The sequence below is a fragment of the Protomyctophum bolini genome, assembly GCF_963924005.1.
Source record: "Protomyctophum bolini genome assembly, chromosome: 18".
Taxonomy (NCBI): domain Eukaryota; kingdom Metazoa; phylum Chordata; class Actinopteri; order Myctophiformes; family Myctophidae; genus Protomyctophum; species Protomyctophum bolini.
In genome coordinates this window covers 36,081,515-36,097,476 of record NC_137879.1, presented here as the reverse complement: position 1 = coordinate 36,097,476, position 15,962 = coordinate 36,081,515, and the positions used below count along the sequence as shown (strand labels likewise).

Sequence of the window (15,962 nt, the reverse complement as noted above, 5' to 3'; positions counted from 1 at the left end):
ACTATTCTTGTAGGCCTAGGCTAGGCCTATACCAGACCGGTAAATAAAGTAGAAGAAAGTTCTCAAACTATTTGACAATTTTGACCCCATAGGCCTACAAGATTTGTGTTAATGTTTGTTTCACAAATATTAAAAAGAAAATGTATGAGTTTTTGAAAAGAGGATCTACAAGTGGGAACTTTCTAATAGCCTATGGGTTAAAGTGGTTAAATAGATTTAGCTGATAGCCTATATCAAAATCATGTAATTTAGCATGGCATTGGGGAGTCCTTGGAGCTTCCATGCAGAGTAGACATGCAGGGACCTTCTCTTTCTGTGATTCTGTCTCTCTAAAGGCTGAACAAGGTCCCCAGAACATAGACTAACGTGTAAAAGCAACAAACACATAGGCCTACCGGTACAACTTAAGTACAACCGTACATAACACAAGTGATGAAATGAGGCATTTCATAATCATTCATTATTAATCATTATTCATTATACATTTCAGACCTAGTCTGTTGTAGCGCTGTTAGATGGGTGCTCTGTTTGAGTTTTATGTAGTAATAGCGCCATCTTGTGGATCAAGAGCGTAGGGACTGATGGAACATATTGGGCTAATTAGAGGAATACAATACTTGATTCTTTACTGTGTGTGGGACACTCTTATATGAAAAAATAATAACGCATTAATTTACGAAAACAACTGTTCAAAATGTAAAAGACGGAGCGAGTTACTTTTTGCCCGACAGTCAGACGAGTCAATCAGCAATTCTGGCTTGGCTTATTTTTTGTCGGATTGTTTTGTTTTGTACGTGACGTCATATGGAAGCGACGCATGGTCTAACAGGACCCCCATAAAGTTTTTGCTTGGCGCTTGAACGTCTTTTTTGAAAAACATATTTTTTGTCCTTATATCTGCAAACATACTGTGAACTTATACTGATACACAGAACATGGAAGAGGATCGTGACAACATTCCATCTGCTAAAGAGAACATGGAGGGTTCTGACAACGACATGATAGCCTCTTCCTCTGAACAGAACATGGAGGCATTGGAGGGTTCTTCTGACAAGACTGACAACATAGCATCTACACCTAGTATGGTATGCTTCTGTGTGTTCTCTGTCACTGCTACTTTACATTTTTATCCGATCGGTGGCCATTTCCTCATAGCGTTCAGGGAATCTAAGCTTCATTAATGATAGCGTTATAAATAATGTATCGGAGTGCAATACACGCGCGGGGTCATGGCTGTTTCCTTAGCCCTGAAACATTGTCATCATAATCATGGCTAATGTTTCCTCCTCAGACCTTCCCTGACTCAATCGGATCAATCCCCAACATTTTTGAGGGGCATATGCCCAGCTTTGTGTGTTTGTGTGAGATTATTTGATTGGCTGAGCACGGAATATGATGTATGCCTCATTTGTTTTAATCCAAATTAGTTCCCTATGTGTTCCCTCAACCCTGTTGCCTCATACCAAAATAGACCTTATGTTCCCTCAGCCCTTATATGTTCCTCATATTTCCTTCCTTCCACAATGTGCTGTTTATTGGGTCACCTGTCAAAACATTTAAACTGCATTATAATGCGCTTGTAGGGCATTATAACACTTGTTATAAAGGTTTATAATAAGTATGACAACTTAAAACAAGGTTTGTAACGTGCTGTGATGTAGGCTGGTCATATTGCATTATACTTATAAGCTCAGTGGAACAGCACATTATAGCTACCTAATAACTTAGTGTCTTTGTTATAAGTTGTTATGCATAGTTATGAACCTTTATAACTACTGTTATGAAGCATTATAGGTTGTGCATTACCTATTCTAACGCATTATAAATGTGAATACATAATGCAGTATAGACCCGACCTTTAAGTAACGTGTTGTTGCCCACCCATGGCGTAGCCACAATTTGCAATACTAGATTTTTTTTTTAAATAATGGGCGGGACCTTGAATCTAGAGTTGCAACACCCTCCATTGAAAGCCCATTCATCCAAATAGAATCTGCTTCTATTAAACAACGTTAAACTCACCAACATTGCAACTGTAAGGCAAGCTTGAATTATCCTCTTATCCAAGTGTTGGAGTTTGGAAGCAATCGGTTGCATTAACGCATCGTGCTGCTGCTTCCTGTATTATGTGCAAACGGTGGTAACAGGTGCACTTCTAAACCCCCCCCTCCCACACACACACACACACACACACACACACACACACACATGATGTAATACGAAAAGCTCGTCCTCTATAAGGAACATCAGGACTAAGGAACATCAGGACTCAATGGAGTCACATGCATAGTATTCCAGGAATTAAGCAAAAAAAAAACGGATGTGCACATTACAAAAAGAATAGCTGGGTCCGTCCATATATATTCTTTTTGCCACTTTACTGATGGTGTTCTCCATGCTGTTTTTGATCTGTTTTTAACAGAACATGGAGGAGGATTGTGTCAACAGCTCAGCATCCACGTCCGAGCAGAAGATGGACTTGGGTTCTGGTTCTGGTTCCGACCTGGAACGCTGCAGCAACTGCAACGTGATATTCTCACTTTGCAAAGTGAGAATATCGTCGCTCGTCGACGCGAAGACCGCGAAAATACTGTTCCCTCGTCTTCCGCCGTCTGACTTTCTGTGCATGGACTGCGTCAAGATGGTCAAATCAAAGACTAAGTTAGACAGCTTCAACAAAAAGCGCACATGGGCCGGGAGTGGTGCTTCTTCCGTCGACAGTACACCACCTCCTTCTAAACGAGACAAGACGAAGGGGCCTGTGGGCGGTGGTGGTGGTGGTGTCCCAGCGCTGCCTCCTGCACCTACATCTACGCAGAACACGGAGGGTCCCGTTGTCATTCCAAAAACAATACTTTCAGTAGCTGCGTCTATGCTGAAGATGGCAGCTTCCGTCAAGATAGCGTCTACTTCTAAACCGAGCGTGGAAGGGACTGTTAAGCTGCCGCCGACTTTTAAACCAACCACGACGGGCTCTCTACCGTATGTCGTCCGTGACGGTGCCAGGCTGCCTACTGTGATACCTATCGATTGGAACGTGAAGAAGTCTGCCAACGACATGCAATCTACGTCCGGACAGAGCGCCGAGGGGTCCGGTTCTGAGGCCGTCACGCGACGCTGCAGTCTCTGCGAAAAAGAATTTGAATACGATGCACTGCATAGAATAGTGAGAAGAGTAAGAATTTCTAACCTGGTTGATTTGAGGACTGCGCAAGTACTGTTGGCCCATCTCTCACCAGAGGACTATATATGTACAGACCCGTGCGTCAAGTGGGTGAATTCAAAAACGAAGCCATGCTCTAAAAAGAAACTGAAGCGCACCTGGACAGGTTTTTCTATGGATCGTGACTCTACAAACCCAAACTCAGGTTATAATTAACTCTCTCTCTATCTTCTGTTTGGGTTTAAACTCCAAAATGTTCATTTTTCAGGAAATGAAAAGAAGAAAACCTTGTGTTTTTAAAACAAAGCAATACTGCCCGTCTGCCACATCAAAGTTGGTATTGTGATTTCATATATCGTGAATTACTTGCAATAGAGGGGAAGAGGTGGTGGAGTTAGCTGCTTTTGCAGTTTGAAAGTCCAATGGGGCTAAGAGATTTTGTCCAAAGCACTTTTTAATACTTTTCATTGGTTCATGCCATCCATGTTTCTTTCCAGTGCCCATATCAGATCGTCCATCTCCAGTGCCCAAGAACGACATGCCATCTGCGTCCGAACAGAGCTCGGAGGATTCCGCTTCTAAGATCACGTGCAGTCACTGCAAAAAAGAACTCCAGAAAGACGCATACGGGTCCCTGCCGAGAATACGAATATCTAAGCTGCTTGATTTGAAGTCTGCGCAAGTACTGTTGCCCCATCTTTCACCCGAGGAGTTTATATGTCGAGATCCGTGCATCAAGTGGGTAAATTCTAAAACGACAAGAATAAAAAACACAAATAAGCGCACCTGGACTGGTTTTTCTATGAAAAAATACCCTCTGTCTTGCAAAGCAATGAGGATGGATCGTGACTCTACAAACACAAACTCAGGTTATTATTATTATTATTCAGAAATTGCAGATTTACAAGCTCACAATGTGTTGAGTCAAGTGTTCAATCTATTTTACGTATGACCAAGTATGTAGGGCTTAACAACACAGTTAAGAGATTAACTTTTTTAATTGTCCACTAGATTAGCCACATGAGCCAGGATATAAACCAAATAATTCAGCCCAAAAGCCATACATTTAATTTTCCAATATATAAACCAGTTGCCTAACGCCATGTTGTTGTCTGTCCAGTGTCCACATCAGATGGTCCATCTCCAGCGCCCAAGATTGGGACTGGGAAAGTCAACCAAGCGCTTTACTATTTAAGAAAGAGACAGTATCTCACTGCATTAAGACGCCTGCTGGAAATGCCTGCTGCTACAAGAGCTTTCCACAAAGTGTGCCAAGAAATCATATGCAAAGAGGTAAGGTTGTCACGATCAAAAAAACGTTTCCAAGCCTGGAAAACGTTTTGAGTTGACATTGACATTTGATTTGGTTTAAAAATGTCTATCATACATGAAATAATTTTGTAACACTAATGGTAAAGTGTGGTCCTGTGCTGCACCAGCTGTGTGAGAGTGGCATAATGTGTACAGGATGCCGTCATGCTAACGAAGATCTGTTGTTTGCTCAAATCTGTCTTGGGGCATTGATAGCACATGTAAGAACGTTACTTTGCACCATATGATTGCTATAGGCCTGGAAATGGGGTAAATACTCGTTAAACCCTGTAGATAGTGGCACCCAAAATATTAATCTTAACATTGAAATAATGTCATATTTTGTTTTTTGATATTGTTTACAGCGTATGAAGTTGTCCAGAGAAAAGGAGGGACCTTTCAGGAATCAACTCACTCCTGAAAACCTGTCCTCGTTTTCTTGGAAGGAGACAAATGCGTGGGTCGAGGAAAAGGCACCTCTCACCGTTCAGTGCCTGCGATCGATGTTCCCACAGGCACAGAAAATGACAGGCCAAAAAACGGCTCAAAGTCGCAGAGAACCACGGAGGTGTGTAATGAAATGACGATTTGTAGATTTTAGAACAAAGCAAGGGCTCAGAAAAAAACCTTTAAGATGCTCCAACTTTAATCCAGACATACTTATTATTATATTACAAACCTAATTAAAAGACTTTGCAGTCGTTTTCAGATTAAAGTTTTAACTTTATACTTATTTCATTTATTTTGAAATAAAAATAAAAACACTAGACGATAGTCCCTTGAGTTGCAGCAACTCGTTTCAAGGGGGTCCAGTAACACAAAACAAACAATTAGGACATACACAAAGCAAAGGCTCTTCCCCATCACAAACCCACCACAAACCACTACATCAGTATACTCGTAAACCCAGAGGTTCAAGAAAAAGTATACAATAAAAATTAAAAAACTGTTTTTAAGTATGTGGGATCATTAAAATTTGAACCCTCACTTACCTAAAGGTAAGTTAAGTTAAGGTAAGTTAAGCCTTTGAGGCAAAACCATGACACATAACCTGGCTTTGGAGTGAGCTGACTCAAGTTAGGAACATGGAAAAGTCCCCAAAATAATTTGGGGACTTTAATTATTAATAATTATCATACCACAGTCGGTGAACGTGTTCACAATCCGAGGTTACGTGTTCCCTCTGAACACGTACCTACTCGTGACAACTGCCACTGCCAGCCTTTAGTAGCAAACAACTATTTGTTTTCTTCACATTCTAGTCATAAATATTAACAACTGGAGCGAAGGATATGATGTGTGCGAATTTCTTTTCTTTTTTTCTAAACCAATTCTTAGCCAACGTGGAATTAATCGTAAATATTCCACGGATACATTCTTCATTTTGATCACTAGTGGTGGAGATAGGAATTTAATTCACAATTTTGCTATATATTTTAATTGTATTAAGCAAGAGTCTAATAGTATTTAACTTCCAAATTAAATAAGGAGAAGCAAAATAATCTAATAATCATGTCGGCACTGTTTAAAAGAACATGGCACTATTTTTTTTAGATTTATGTCTTTCTAATAATCACCAGTACAGTAAAGCAACATGAAGCTAACTATAACTTTTGATGTGTAGGACAATGACCGAAGAGGAAGCTCAACAGCTGCTGGATAAGAGGATTGGAATGGTCATGTCTATCGCTCAGTTCACGAGGAACTGCAGAAATACATTTGTCCAGTCTGTCATTGGTGTTGAGATGTGGAGGGAAGGTTGCTCCGAAAAGGTGTTCAAGATCATGAATAGCCTCGGAGTCTCCCTGACGAGATTGGTTTCCAGGAAGCGCATAGTCGGACTTAAAGATGACCACGATAAAGAGGTTAAGCTGTGGAAAGGACAGGTAGAGGTGAGTACGTAGGGGAGCTCATATTGTTAAAAAAAGAAAGTTGTAAGTTACAACTTTCGTTTTATATGGTTACAACTTGTTAGTCAACCATATAAAACGAACTTGTATTTGTGTGTGTGTGTATAGTATATGTGTGTGTGTGTGTGTGTGTGTGTGTGTGTGTGTGTGTGTGTGTGTGTGTGTGTGTGTGTGTATATAAATAGCTTGATGGTGTGATTCAAATTGAATAATTGTGTTCATTAAACACCTGTCCATTCATCTCCATTACGTTTAGAAAGAACTAAAGATACCAAAAAAGATTATCGCACGCAAGTGTCTAGCCAATCGAGTTCCAGCTTACTCTCTCAATTTGGACAGCGTCAAGGTATATTACTTTAACTCTTACGTCATATTGGTTTATTATTATTACCATTTTGTTGATTTGAATTCTTCCCTGGCAATCAAACCTCATGTCCTCCCATAACAGATAACATCCCAAGCCAAGCATGAACGTCTGGGAGGAAACAAGCCCACGATTTGGGCATTTCGCTTTGCCCATAGAAACCGCATACCTTTCAGCGTTCTAGAGGGCCCTCCGAAAAAGGCAGTCGAGGTGTCACCGGACAGCATCCTGCCGTCCAAACAGGTACACATCCTTTAAAGAAAACATGCACATGACCACCAGCTTGCTGTCAAGGAGGAAACCACCTACCTAACTACATTTTTGAGGTTTTTTATTATTATTCTTTTCATAAATCAGTGCTATTAAACACCCTTTACGTCTGTGTGTTGGTTGAAAAAATATTAAACCAATGTAAAGTATTAAAAAGCTCTTCGGAAAAAACCTTAACTCCATTGGACTCTCAAACTGTCTGCTAAAACGGCTAACTCCACAACCTCTCCCGCTCTCATGCAAGTAATTGACAATATATAAAGTCAAAACACCAACTTTGATGAGGCAGTATTGCATTGTTTAAAAAAATATAGTTTTTTTTTAATTCATTTCCTGAAAAATGAACATTTTGGACTTTCTCCCCGACAGCAGAGATATGATATTTTCTTTCTTTTCTTTTTATGTTAGACATATGATGCACTGCGGCAGCGCATGAAGACAATTGTGATGCGCATAATTGTCGACAACCTCACAGCCCTGGAAGGATTGAGAAGCAAGGTCGTATGGCACATTCCCCATTTATACTCCAAGCAGATGAAGGAGAAGAGCAATGTTGTAAGTACAAACATTGCCTAATTGTTGGACTGGGAGTGTAATCATCTCTGTTTCTTGTGTTCTAGTATGTTCCCTGCTTACATGCAAAAGAACTGTAGGCGACCGGGCATTCGCTATACGTGCACCGAGTCTTGCAGGCTTGCCGAGTCTGTGCCCCGTTTTAAATCACTCCTTAAGACTCATTTTTACAAAGCTGCATTCAACCCCCTACCCATGTGATTTGTGTTTTTTTTTTTATTGATTTCTTCTGTTGTTTTTTGTGCATTTTTGACAATGTATTTTATTCTATTGTGTGCCTCCTTGCTATGTATTTACATATGTTTATCTGTTAAAGCACTTTGTGACTGGTTCTTAAAAGGTGCTATACAAATAAAGCTTTATTATTATTATTATTATTATTATTATTATTATTACATAGGGATGTACTGATTCCACCCACCAGCTGGCAGACTGGGCCTTGTTTAGACTAGTGGCGCTACATCTAGTGAAATTCCCTCCCGAGGAACTATGCCTTTTAAAATAGGCCTCATTTAGACTGCAGTCACATTCAGTCAAATCTGATTCTTTTGGCCCGACCGTGTTCACACTGCCGTTTGCAAGTGACCAGATCTGATCTGCGTGTTCAGACTTTGCAGCCAAATCCAGCCTGAGTCAGATCTGTGCCACATCCAGATTGGAATCTGATTCGTCTTTAAATGCAGACAGGTCACATACTGTACAAGTCACATTAGATCAGGTTGTTGCATTCGGACTGAGACGAATCGCCTCAAATCAGATTTGAAACCACCTCTGAATGTGGCTCAAGTCACATTGGAAAAAAATCTGATTACATGTGATGTGACTTGTATGTGACCGGTCTGCATTTAGACATGTTTAACCCATTCTATCTGGATGTGGCACAGATCTGATTCAGGCTGTATTTGGCTGCCCGTGTAAAATGTAAACGGGGCCTATATAATGGGCTCCTTTTTTCTTTTTTTTCTCCACAGGTCAATCTTGGGGCAGTCCCTGTGGACTCGAGCGCAGCAGATGGAGACAGCGAGCAGATCATGGGCAGCCTTATTCAATATGTTCCAACGACGAAGGAGAAACCTCACCAAGTGCTATGCTGTTCAGACGGCCTCGACGTCGTCGACGCGACGGAGGAGTCGACGTCGGCTCGACAGAGATTTGACGGGCTTGTGGACGCGCCGCCAGAATATCCCAAGGAATCCCTGTGTTACCAGGTGACAAACTTTTAAGTGCTTGAGTCGTATAATATAATGCACGAATGAAGACAAAAAACTTTATTTATCATCATCATCTTATACTTTATTCATCATCTCTTTGAACCAACAGGACATCATGGAAATGCTGTTCAGCGAGAAGAGTCTGGAGGCTCGAGGATCTCTGTCCCAGCTCAAATCAGTGTTCGCAGTGAGAGGCCAGTATCTTGAATCGCAGGTCAAGGAAACGATCAAGCATGTCTGGGATTTGGATTTCATCACGGTAATATTGAGCTCTGCCATTGCTTTAACTTTCCTCAAGATTCCATGCATCGCCTGAACCAAAGACAAATGTTTTTGTTTGTTTGTGTCCCACACAGTTCGTGACCTCCGCTTACATCACTTTATACGCTGCTACCGAGTGCAACCTTGACACTGTTGATCAGCAGCCGTCAGACTTCCCCACAGACGCTGAGGCCCAAATGGAGTGGCTTAGTGGACTCGCACACAGACTGGTGGACTTGGTGTGGATGCCACCACCCCAAGAAGACATAAATACCGCCGCTGCCACTGCAAGTCTCTCCGAAGTACAGATGAATGACTCCTGTTTCTGTGGAGAAGGTAGGGAAATGAGAGCATGCTTTGTAAGTTATTTAACAAAAGTCTAATCTAGACGCTACAGACCTACAGTGTATTAAACAAACACACCCTTCATAAGCGAAAGGTTTTCTTCTAACAGCGCCTTAGTAACTTACAATTACTTTGCTAAGTTCACTGGGGCGGCAGTGGCTCAGAGGTTGAGGGAACCGGATGGGAACCGCGAAGTTCTCAGTTTGATCCTTGGTCTCCCCCAGAGTTAGTGTCGAAGTGTCCTTGAGCAAGACTCAAAACCCTTTACTCTCGATGTGCTGGTTAGGTGTTAGTGCCTTTCATGGTACTTCCATGGTGTGTGTGTGTGTGTGTGTGCACATATGATTCTGGACATATCAACAATCAAAATTCACCACTTTTTGTCATTCTGTGGAACCTGGTCCATTGCTGCCATGCAGCTAAATTATTTTTAATAATTCGTTTTTCTTCCTTATATCAATGCTTTTAAATGGGGGGGGGGGAGGGGGGGTTTGTCTCTTTTTTTTCAATATCTTTTTGTTGAACTGCCTTTGTGAATGTAAAGTGCTATACTAAGAAACTTGCCTTGTCTCATGTCAGATAGTTGATTGTGTATCAACATTTTATTCGTGTCCACTTCACTCTAGATAAACCAGGTGAGCCGTTGGTGCAGTGCTGCAGCAACCTCTGTGAAGGCGTGTGGTTCCATGAAGGCTGCGCGCGGACGGAGAAAAGAACCGACCCGAGCGTCACTCAGGATTGGTTCTGCAGCCCGGAGTGTCAAGGCGACGGCACCTACATATACTGTTACTGTAAAGAGCAACGAGGCGGACAGATGGTACAGTGTGCACTCGTGGACCAGTGCAGGAGACACGAGTGGTACCACAAGGACTGTCTGAGTCCGTCGGAACATGAGAGTGCGGCCTCTGAGGAGTGTAAGAAATGACTTGTTGTCCTGTAGTAACATAAAAAGTTGAAATATGGAGATACAAGGTTTCTTCCCGACAGCGACGAAAATAGCAAAATATATATTCCTTTAGTCAATTTGAAATGTTTGTAACATGCTTTACAAAATTATTAATACTGTTTCTTCCCCCATTACAGCTACATGGTACTGCTCAGAGATGTGCTTCATTGCGTCCGATACAGACGACCACGTGCTCAACTACACGAAGGCTCTTGTGTGGGAGGGGCTTTACAACATGACAAGACGAGATGCTATCAGAGAGGGTGATGGAGAAGCCATGACAGACTTCTGGAAAATGGACATGGTTCTGTTCTGGGCTAGAAAACACCTGAAGGATTTCACCACCTGCCATCGATTGCTCACCGGTATAGGACTTAGAAAATGTAATGCGAGTGTCGCTATGGGCATTCTGTCACTGTGATACCAATGTCATTAATCAAGTGCATCTTGTCTGAATAGGGATTGAGGGATTCTACCCGGAGCACATTAGACAAGACCTGAAGTGGAACCGTGTGGCAAACCTTGAAGGAAAACCTGGAGGCAACATCAGCTTAGACTTAGTCAACGAGTTCATGAATGTCGAATTCAAAGGTACGTTACTGAATTTATATTGGCTAAATCATGTCCCAGTGCCCACCACCACGGAGGTCGTGGGTTCGAATCCACCGTGGTGCAGCCAGCTTTGTCGATTGCCTATGCCGTGTTTGGGGGAGGGGAGCCGGGCGGGGAAAGTGATATATCGGATATCGTATGGCTATCTGTTGTTAGCTTAGACACTGGACTGGATCTAATAAGGGTTGAACGGGGCGATATCCTGGCATGTTATTAATTAATTCCGCCGGGAATTGTGTTAACTGTAGATAAACTAGAGTGGGGCACCACAAAGTTATTAGTGCAGCTGGTGAAAACTAGACTCGCCCAGCAGTCTGCTGTCACCCATGTGGATGCGTGCACGCATTGCTTCTCGCCCTCAGGCGTCTTACTGGTTATCATGACATATTATATCATTATAAATTAGTATTATGTAATTTGTCTATATTATTATTATTGTACGACGGGTTCTCTTCCTCGCTCTCGTTCTTCTGTGAGAGGCACCGCCATTGTCGTTTTTTCCTTTCAGCCGAACCGTGGGCTTGGTAGAGCTTAGTTAGTTGACCATCTGGACCCTACATTTCACGGGATAAAACTGTGTCCATAGTGGACACAGTTTAGGGTACAGTTTTAGGGTATAATAATGATTACTATACATTCCGACACTTCTTCAAAAGTGGCTCAAGACGTAGAGCGGCCGATTTGTGAAGCGGAAGGTCTATAGTTTTAAAATGTAATGCATAATCGTTGTAAAGCGCCTTGGTTGGTGAAATTAAAGCAGGCTCCCTCTGGGTTCTGACCCTGATGTAGCCTCGGAAACCCAGACGTTTTTATTTCCAGGGAGGAGAAAAAAAAGTCTGGGTCCGAGTCCACTTCAATTCGGCATAGAGTAGCGCAAACGTCGCTCACTCTCTGCTGATTTTCTGCACCTTTGTTAAATTGACGTACACACGTACACACACACACACACACACACACACACACACACACACACACTCCTCTCTCTCTCTCTCTCTCGCTCTAATTAATTTGTCTCACACGCAGCTGTGTCTAGAGTCTCCCGGCTGATCCTGCCGGGAGCTTGCCTATGCCATAGAAAAGCACAGGTGGACCCCAGGCTAACCCTGATGTGACATAACTGGGCCGTAATCGTGTGTTCTGTAGAGTCCTTGGGACGTGTGAGCGACCACTACACCAACGAAAGGATGGAGCTCTGTGGGATGATGGTAGGAGCACTCGGAAGTGCGGCGGATCGGCTGCTCGTCGCGCCGGGAGCAGGACACGGCAGCGGCGGCCTGGCCACGTCCCTGGCCCCGTCGCACGTCCACAAGACGAGACGGCGGGCTGACGTCGCTCAGTTTGTGGCCGAGTACAAGAGGGACCACCTCTTCAGGTACATCCCTGGGAGAGCACACCGGGGCTTTGAGAAGTTTGCCTACCAGCAGAAAGTCAAAGGCCCCAAGAAGATGGGGAACACGATGAGGAGGCTGGCTCGGGAAATGGACAAACTCACATCGGCGGCGGACGGAAATGAGTGAGTGCTACACACAGTTCACATTGCATTCAGGGTTGGGTTAGTGCAGGGGTGTCCAAACCTTTTTTCAAAGGGGGCAAAATTAGAAAATATTAAAACACCCACGGGCCAACCTTACTATATCTCCTGACATAATGTAGTGACATACTACACTAGTCTATAACAAAGTCACATAATGTAGCGTCGGACTAGTCTATAACAAAGTCACATACATGTGCATTGCATTTAAACGATTCTATTGAACTCATCATATCATCATCAATATTTCATATCAATGGTCTTTTGTCGGGTGTGTGCTGTGAACAAAATGTGTCTCTCAGCCTTTTTTCAGCCATATGTCACATTGCCAAATGTAACCAGAGGAGCAACGTAAAAATAATAATACAAGGAACAAGGAACACTGACAAATTATATTCTGGGAAATGCCCAGGTTAAAAAGCCTTATGGAGGGGAAAGGAACTGGTTGGAATAACGTGTTCCTTACTTCCTTCCACGCCCCTGTCAGGTGTAAAGGAGCAACTTGGACACTGAGGCATGAAGGAAGCATGAGTTGAAGTCTGTTGGTCTCCCCAGGTTGGCGGAGGGTGTGTAGAGCCCAGGATCACATTAGATAATTGACGCACGGGTGAAAAATGGGTTACAAAATCACGGGATAAAAAATATATATTAAAAAAAAAGTAAAAATGTCATACGGCCCGGCTGCGGGCCGTATTACATTTATCCCAGGGCCGCATTTGGCCCGCGGGCCACACTTTGGACACCCCTGGGTTAGTGTATTACGGTAATACACTGCAGCAGAACATTTCATGCATACAATGCATGAAATGTCCAATGCGCTTCACAGAAGAGGTTTAAAGAAAAGTACATGAAGAAAAATAAGTTATTTATTTTTCTTCATATACTTTTCGTTACACCTCTTCTGTGAAAAGCAAAGTACTAAAAAGCTAGAGTAATCCATAGACCTTAAGTAAAAGCAATGCTAAAAAGGTCTGTCTTAAGATTTTATTTGTATTTTATTTACTGTACATTACGTATAATCAATTGTGTTTGTACAATGTCAAAATATTACATTGTACAAACACAAATTATTATGTGAAGCACATTTAGTGTGCTTCATATAATTATGCAGTATTATTGTTATACAAATTTTGGGGCTTTTTGAAAAATATGGTCTTGCTCATATTTACAGTAGCACACGTAAATAGTGTGGCTCCATTTATAGAACAAAGCGGAGATCCGGGCACACTATGTTAAAAGGAGGAAAACTCTATTGAACCGACATGTTTCGACCTATACGGTCTTCATAAGGGCACCTTTACATTTATACTTGGACACATTTACATACATTATTGCAATCAGATGCAGTAAAACCATAGAGTATTAAAAGGATAGAGACTGAACTGGCGCGAAGCTCCGGCCCCCTCTGCTATTCATGTCAGTGGAAGTTGCTCAGTGGCGTTTTGAAGCACCCGGAAGGCTGCCGGAAGGACCGTCTTATTTCCGCATTTTTTTCGCTGATTCAGCATTTGGGCACCAAATTTTGGTGCCCAAATGCGGAAGTGCAGCTTGGGCTTTAACATTGAGCGCTCGGTTGCACGGGGGTTTCCTCGTCAAGAATCCACGGGTCCGCCTGCAGTCCTTCCTCTTACCACTAGGGCCCAGCGCTTCAACATTGGAGGCACGGTGGTGCTGTCACTGTCAGCTGCTGCAATCCAGTTTTATACATTGGTTCTCATGTGAAGGACCTCCAATGTATTGCCAGGGACCCCAATAACCCATTCTGACCTGAGATCAGATTCATACGAGGTTTCCACTGGACACACACTGGTCTGATTAACCCATTCTGACCTGAGATCAGATTCTAAAAATGTCAGTCGTTCTTAAAAAAAAAATTAAATAGCAGATCTACAAGCTCATAGCGCGCCACCGAGTGGCGCGCTATGAGCTTGTAGATCTGCTATTTTTCAATAGCTAAAGCATAACATGATGCTAACACCAAAATGGGTTCCCGTTCAGAATGTGATAAGAGAACATTCATATTCAAACTTTCAAGTTTATCCCATTCAGGACAGGAGGGGGTTCCTGTTGCTATCTATTCTACAGTATATAGCAAAAAAGAATAATCGACCCTCGGTCATGAATGGGTTAATCCAAACCTTTTTGATTGATTGATTGAAGTATTTATTAACAGTTTTCAGAATTACAACAGTACATTTCAAGTACAACTCAATACAAAAACGTCTACAAGAGGGTCCACCATGTTGACCATTTGTCACGGTTTAGTAGATCTAATCTACAATCTACGGAGAAATGGGAATAGTAAATCGTGTAAGGAAGTGATCTTGGCGCTATATTAATTTAGCTGGGGACGTCGTCCTGGAACCTCTGGGGGTCCCCAATCCACACTTTGAGAACCTTTGTTGTTACTGCATGAAATGCATATACTTGAAACAAGCCATGTTGAAACAACCATGGACTTCATCCACATCTAAAAGGCCTCTTTTTTTTGTCCTTTTTTTTTCTATTTTTATTTTTTAACCAGGACCACCATTGATCAATCAAGAGACTCTTGAGGCACAAAGACGTGTGATGTCTCCTGTAAGGAAGCCTGTTTGACCACATTTACACAATGGACCAGTTATCTGACCGAAAAATCCACTATCTTTGGATTATTATTATTATTATTTTATTATATATTTTCCATTGTCTCGTATTTGTATTTAAAGTATAAATACAAATATATTTCTTTGCAAACTCAGCATAAACCACCAGAAGGAGTTGGTCGGTGGTTGGCCAGTCAGTGACCAATCAGAGGGCTGACAATTAGAATTAGGCAGTTGGCCTATGTTATATTTTGTGATTATTAAATGGGGAATAAACCCTAAACTTACTTTGTAGTTTGTTCTCTGGGTCAGGCTGAACTACACAGCAGGGTAAAAACACGGAGCTTACTTTGTAGTTTGTTTTCTGGGTCAGGCTGAACTACAGCAGGGTAAAAACACGGAGCTTACTTTGTAGTTTGTTTTCTGGGTCAGGCTGAACTACAGCAGGGTAAAACATGGAACTTACTTTGTAGTTTGTTTTCTGGGTCAGGCTGAACTACAGCAGGGTAAAAACATGGCAAGCTGCACAAGCCTGACCATATAAGTACACTGTGATGTAGGCAACACTGCAGCTAATGAAATGTGCAAGTCTGCAAGTCTGTATATCTGTTATTTCTTTAATAGCCAAGGTATAAAATAATGGTTAAAGTGGTTACACTCTAAAATGACACAGATACTGTTTATGGTATTGGCAGCAGACCCAGGGCTCTAGTCTGGGCACCTGTCTTACTCTTTTAATCTTCTGTAGTTTTTTTATATTTTTTTTGTGGCTTTCGCCTTTATTTTATATTTTAGGCTTGTTGTAGGCTGACAGGAAATGGGGAGAGAGATTGGGGGGGGGGGGGGGGGGGGGGGTGACATGCCGTAAAGGCCAAGGTGC

The 15,962-nt window shown here is 42.3% G+C and overlaps 1 protein-coding gene across 1 annotated transcript; it reads left to right on the top strand.

Annotated features, from left to right (window-relative positions):
* Nucleotides 1-861: 861 nt before the first annotated feature.
* On the top strand, nucleotides 862-15,111 carry LOC308332741 (uncharacterized protein). Its single transcript, XM_080788781.1, has 17 exons — nucleotides 862-1,085; nucleotides 2,423-3,368; nucleotides 3,661-4,032; nucleotides 4,284-4,456; nucleotides 4,840-5,042; nucleotides 6,099-6,366; nucleotides 6,641-6,730; nucleotides 6,833-6,991; nucleotides 7,427-7,573; nucleotides 8,563-8,799; nucleotides 8,912-9,061; nucleotides 9,159-9,399; nucleotides 10,035-10,322; nucleotides 10,492-10,719; nucleotides 10,814-10,945; nucleotides 12,110-12,479; nucleotides 15,022-15,111. The coding sequence occupies exons 1-17, from the start codon at nucleotides 936-938 to the stop codon at nucleotides 15,050-15,052; spliced, it is 4,185 nt and encodes a 1,394-aa protein (XP_080644907.1). The 5' UTR covers nucleotides 862-935; the 3' UTR covers nucleotides 15,053-15,111.
* Nucleotides 15,112-15,962: the final 851 nt, after the last annotated feature.

Excerpts from the sequence above, each read along its gene's own strand:
- LOC308332741 (XM_080788781.1), top strand. The coding sequence starts at position 936 with ATGGAAGAGGATCGTGACAACATTCCATCTGCTAAAGAGAACATGGAG. Across the intron at positions 4,457-4,839 it reads AAGAAATCATATGCAAAGAG|CGTATGAAGTTGTCCAGAGA; the intron begins GTAAGGTTGTCA and ends TATTGTTTACAG. Across the intron at positions 6,367-6,640 it reads TGTGGAAAGGACAGGTAGAG|AAAGAACTAAAGATACCAAA; the intron begins GTGAGTACGTAG and ends CATTACGTTTAG.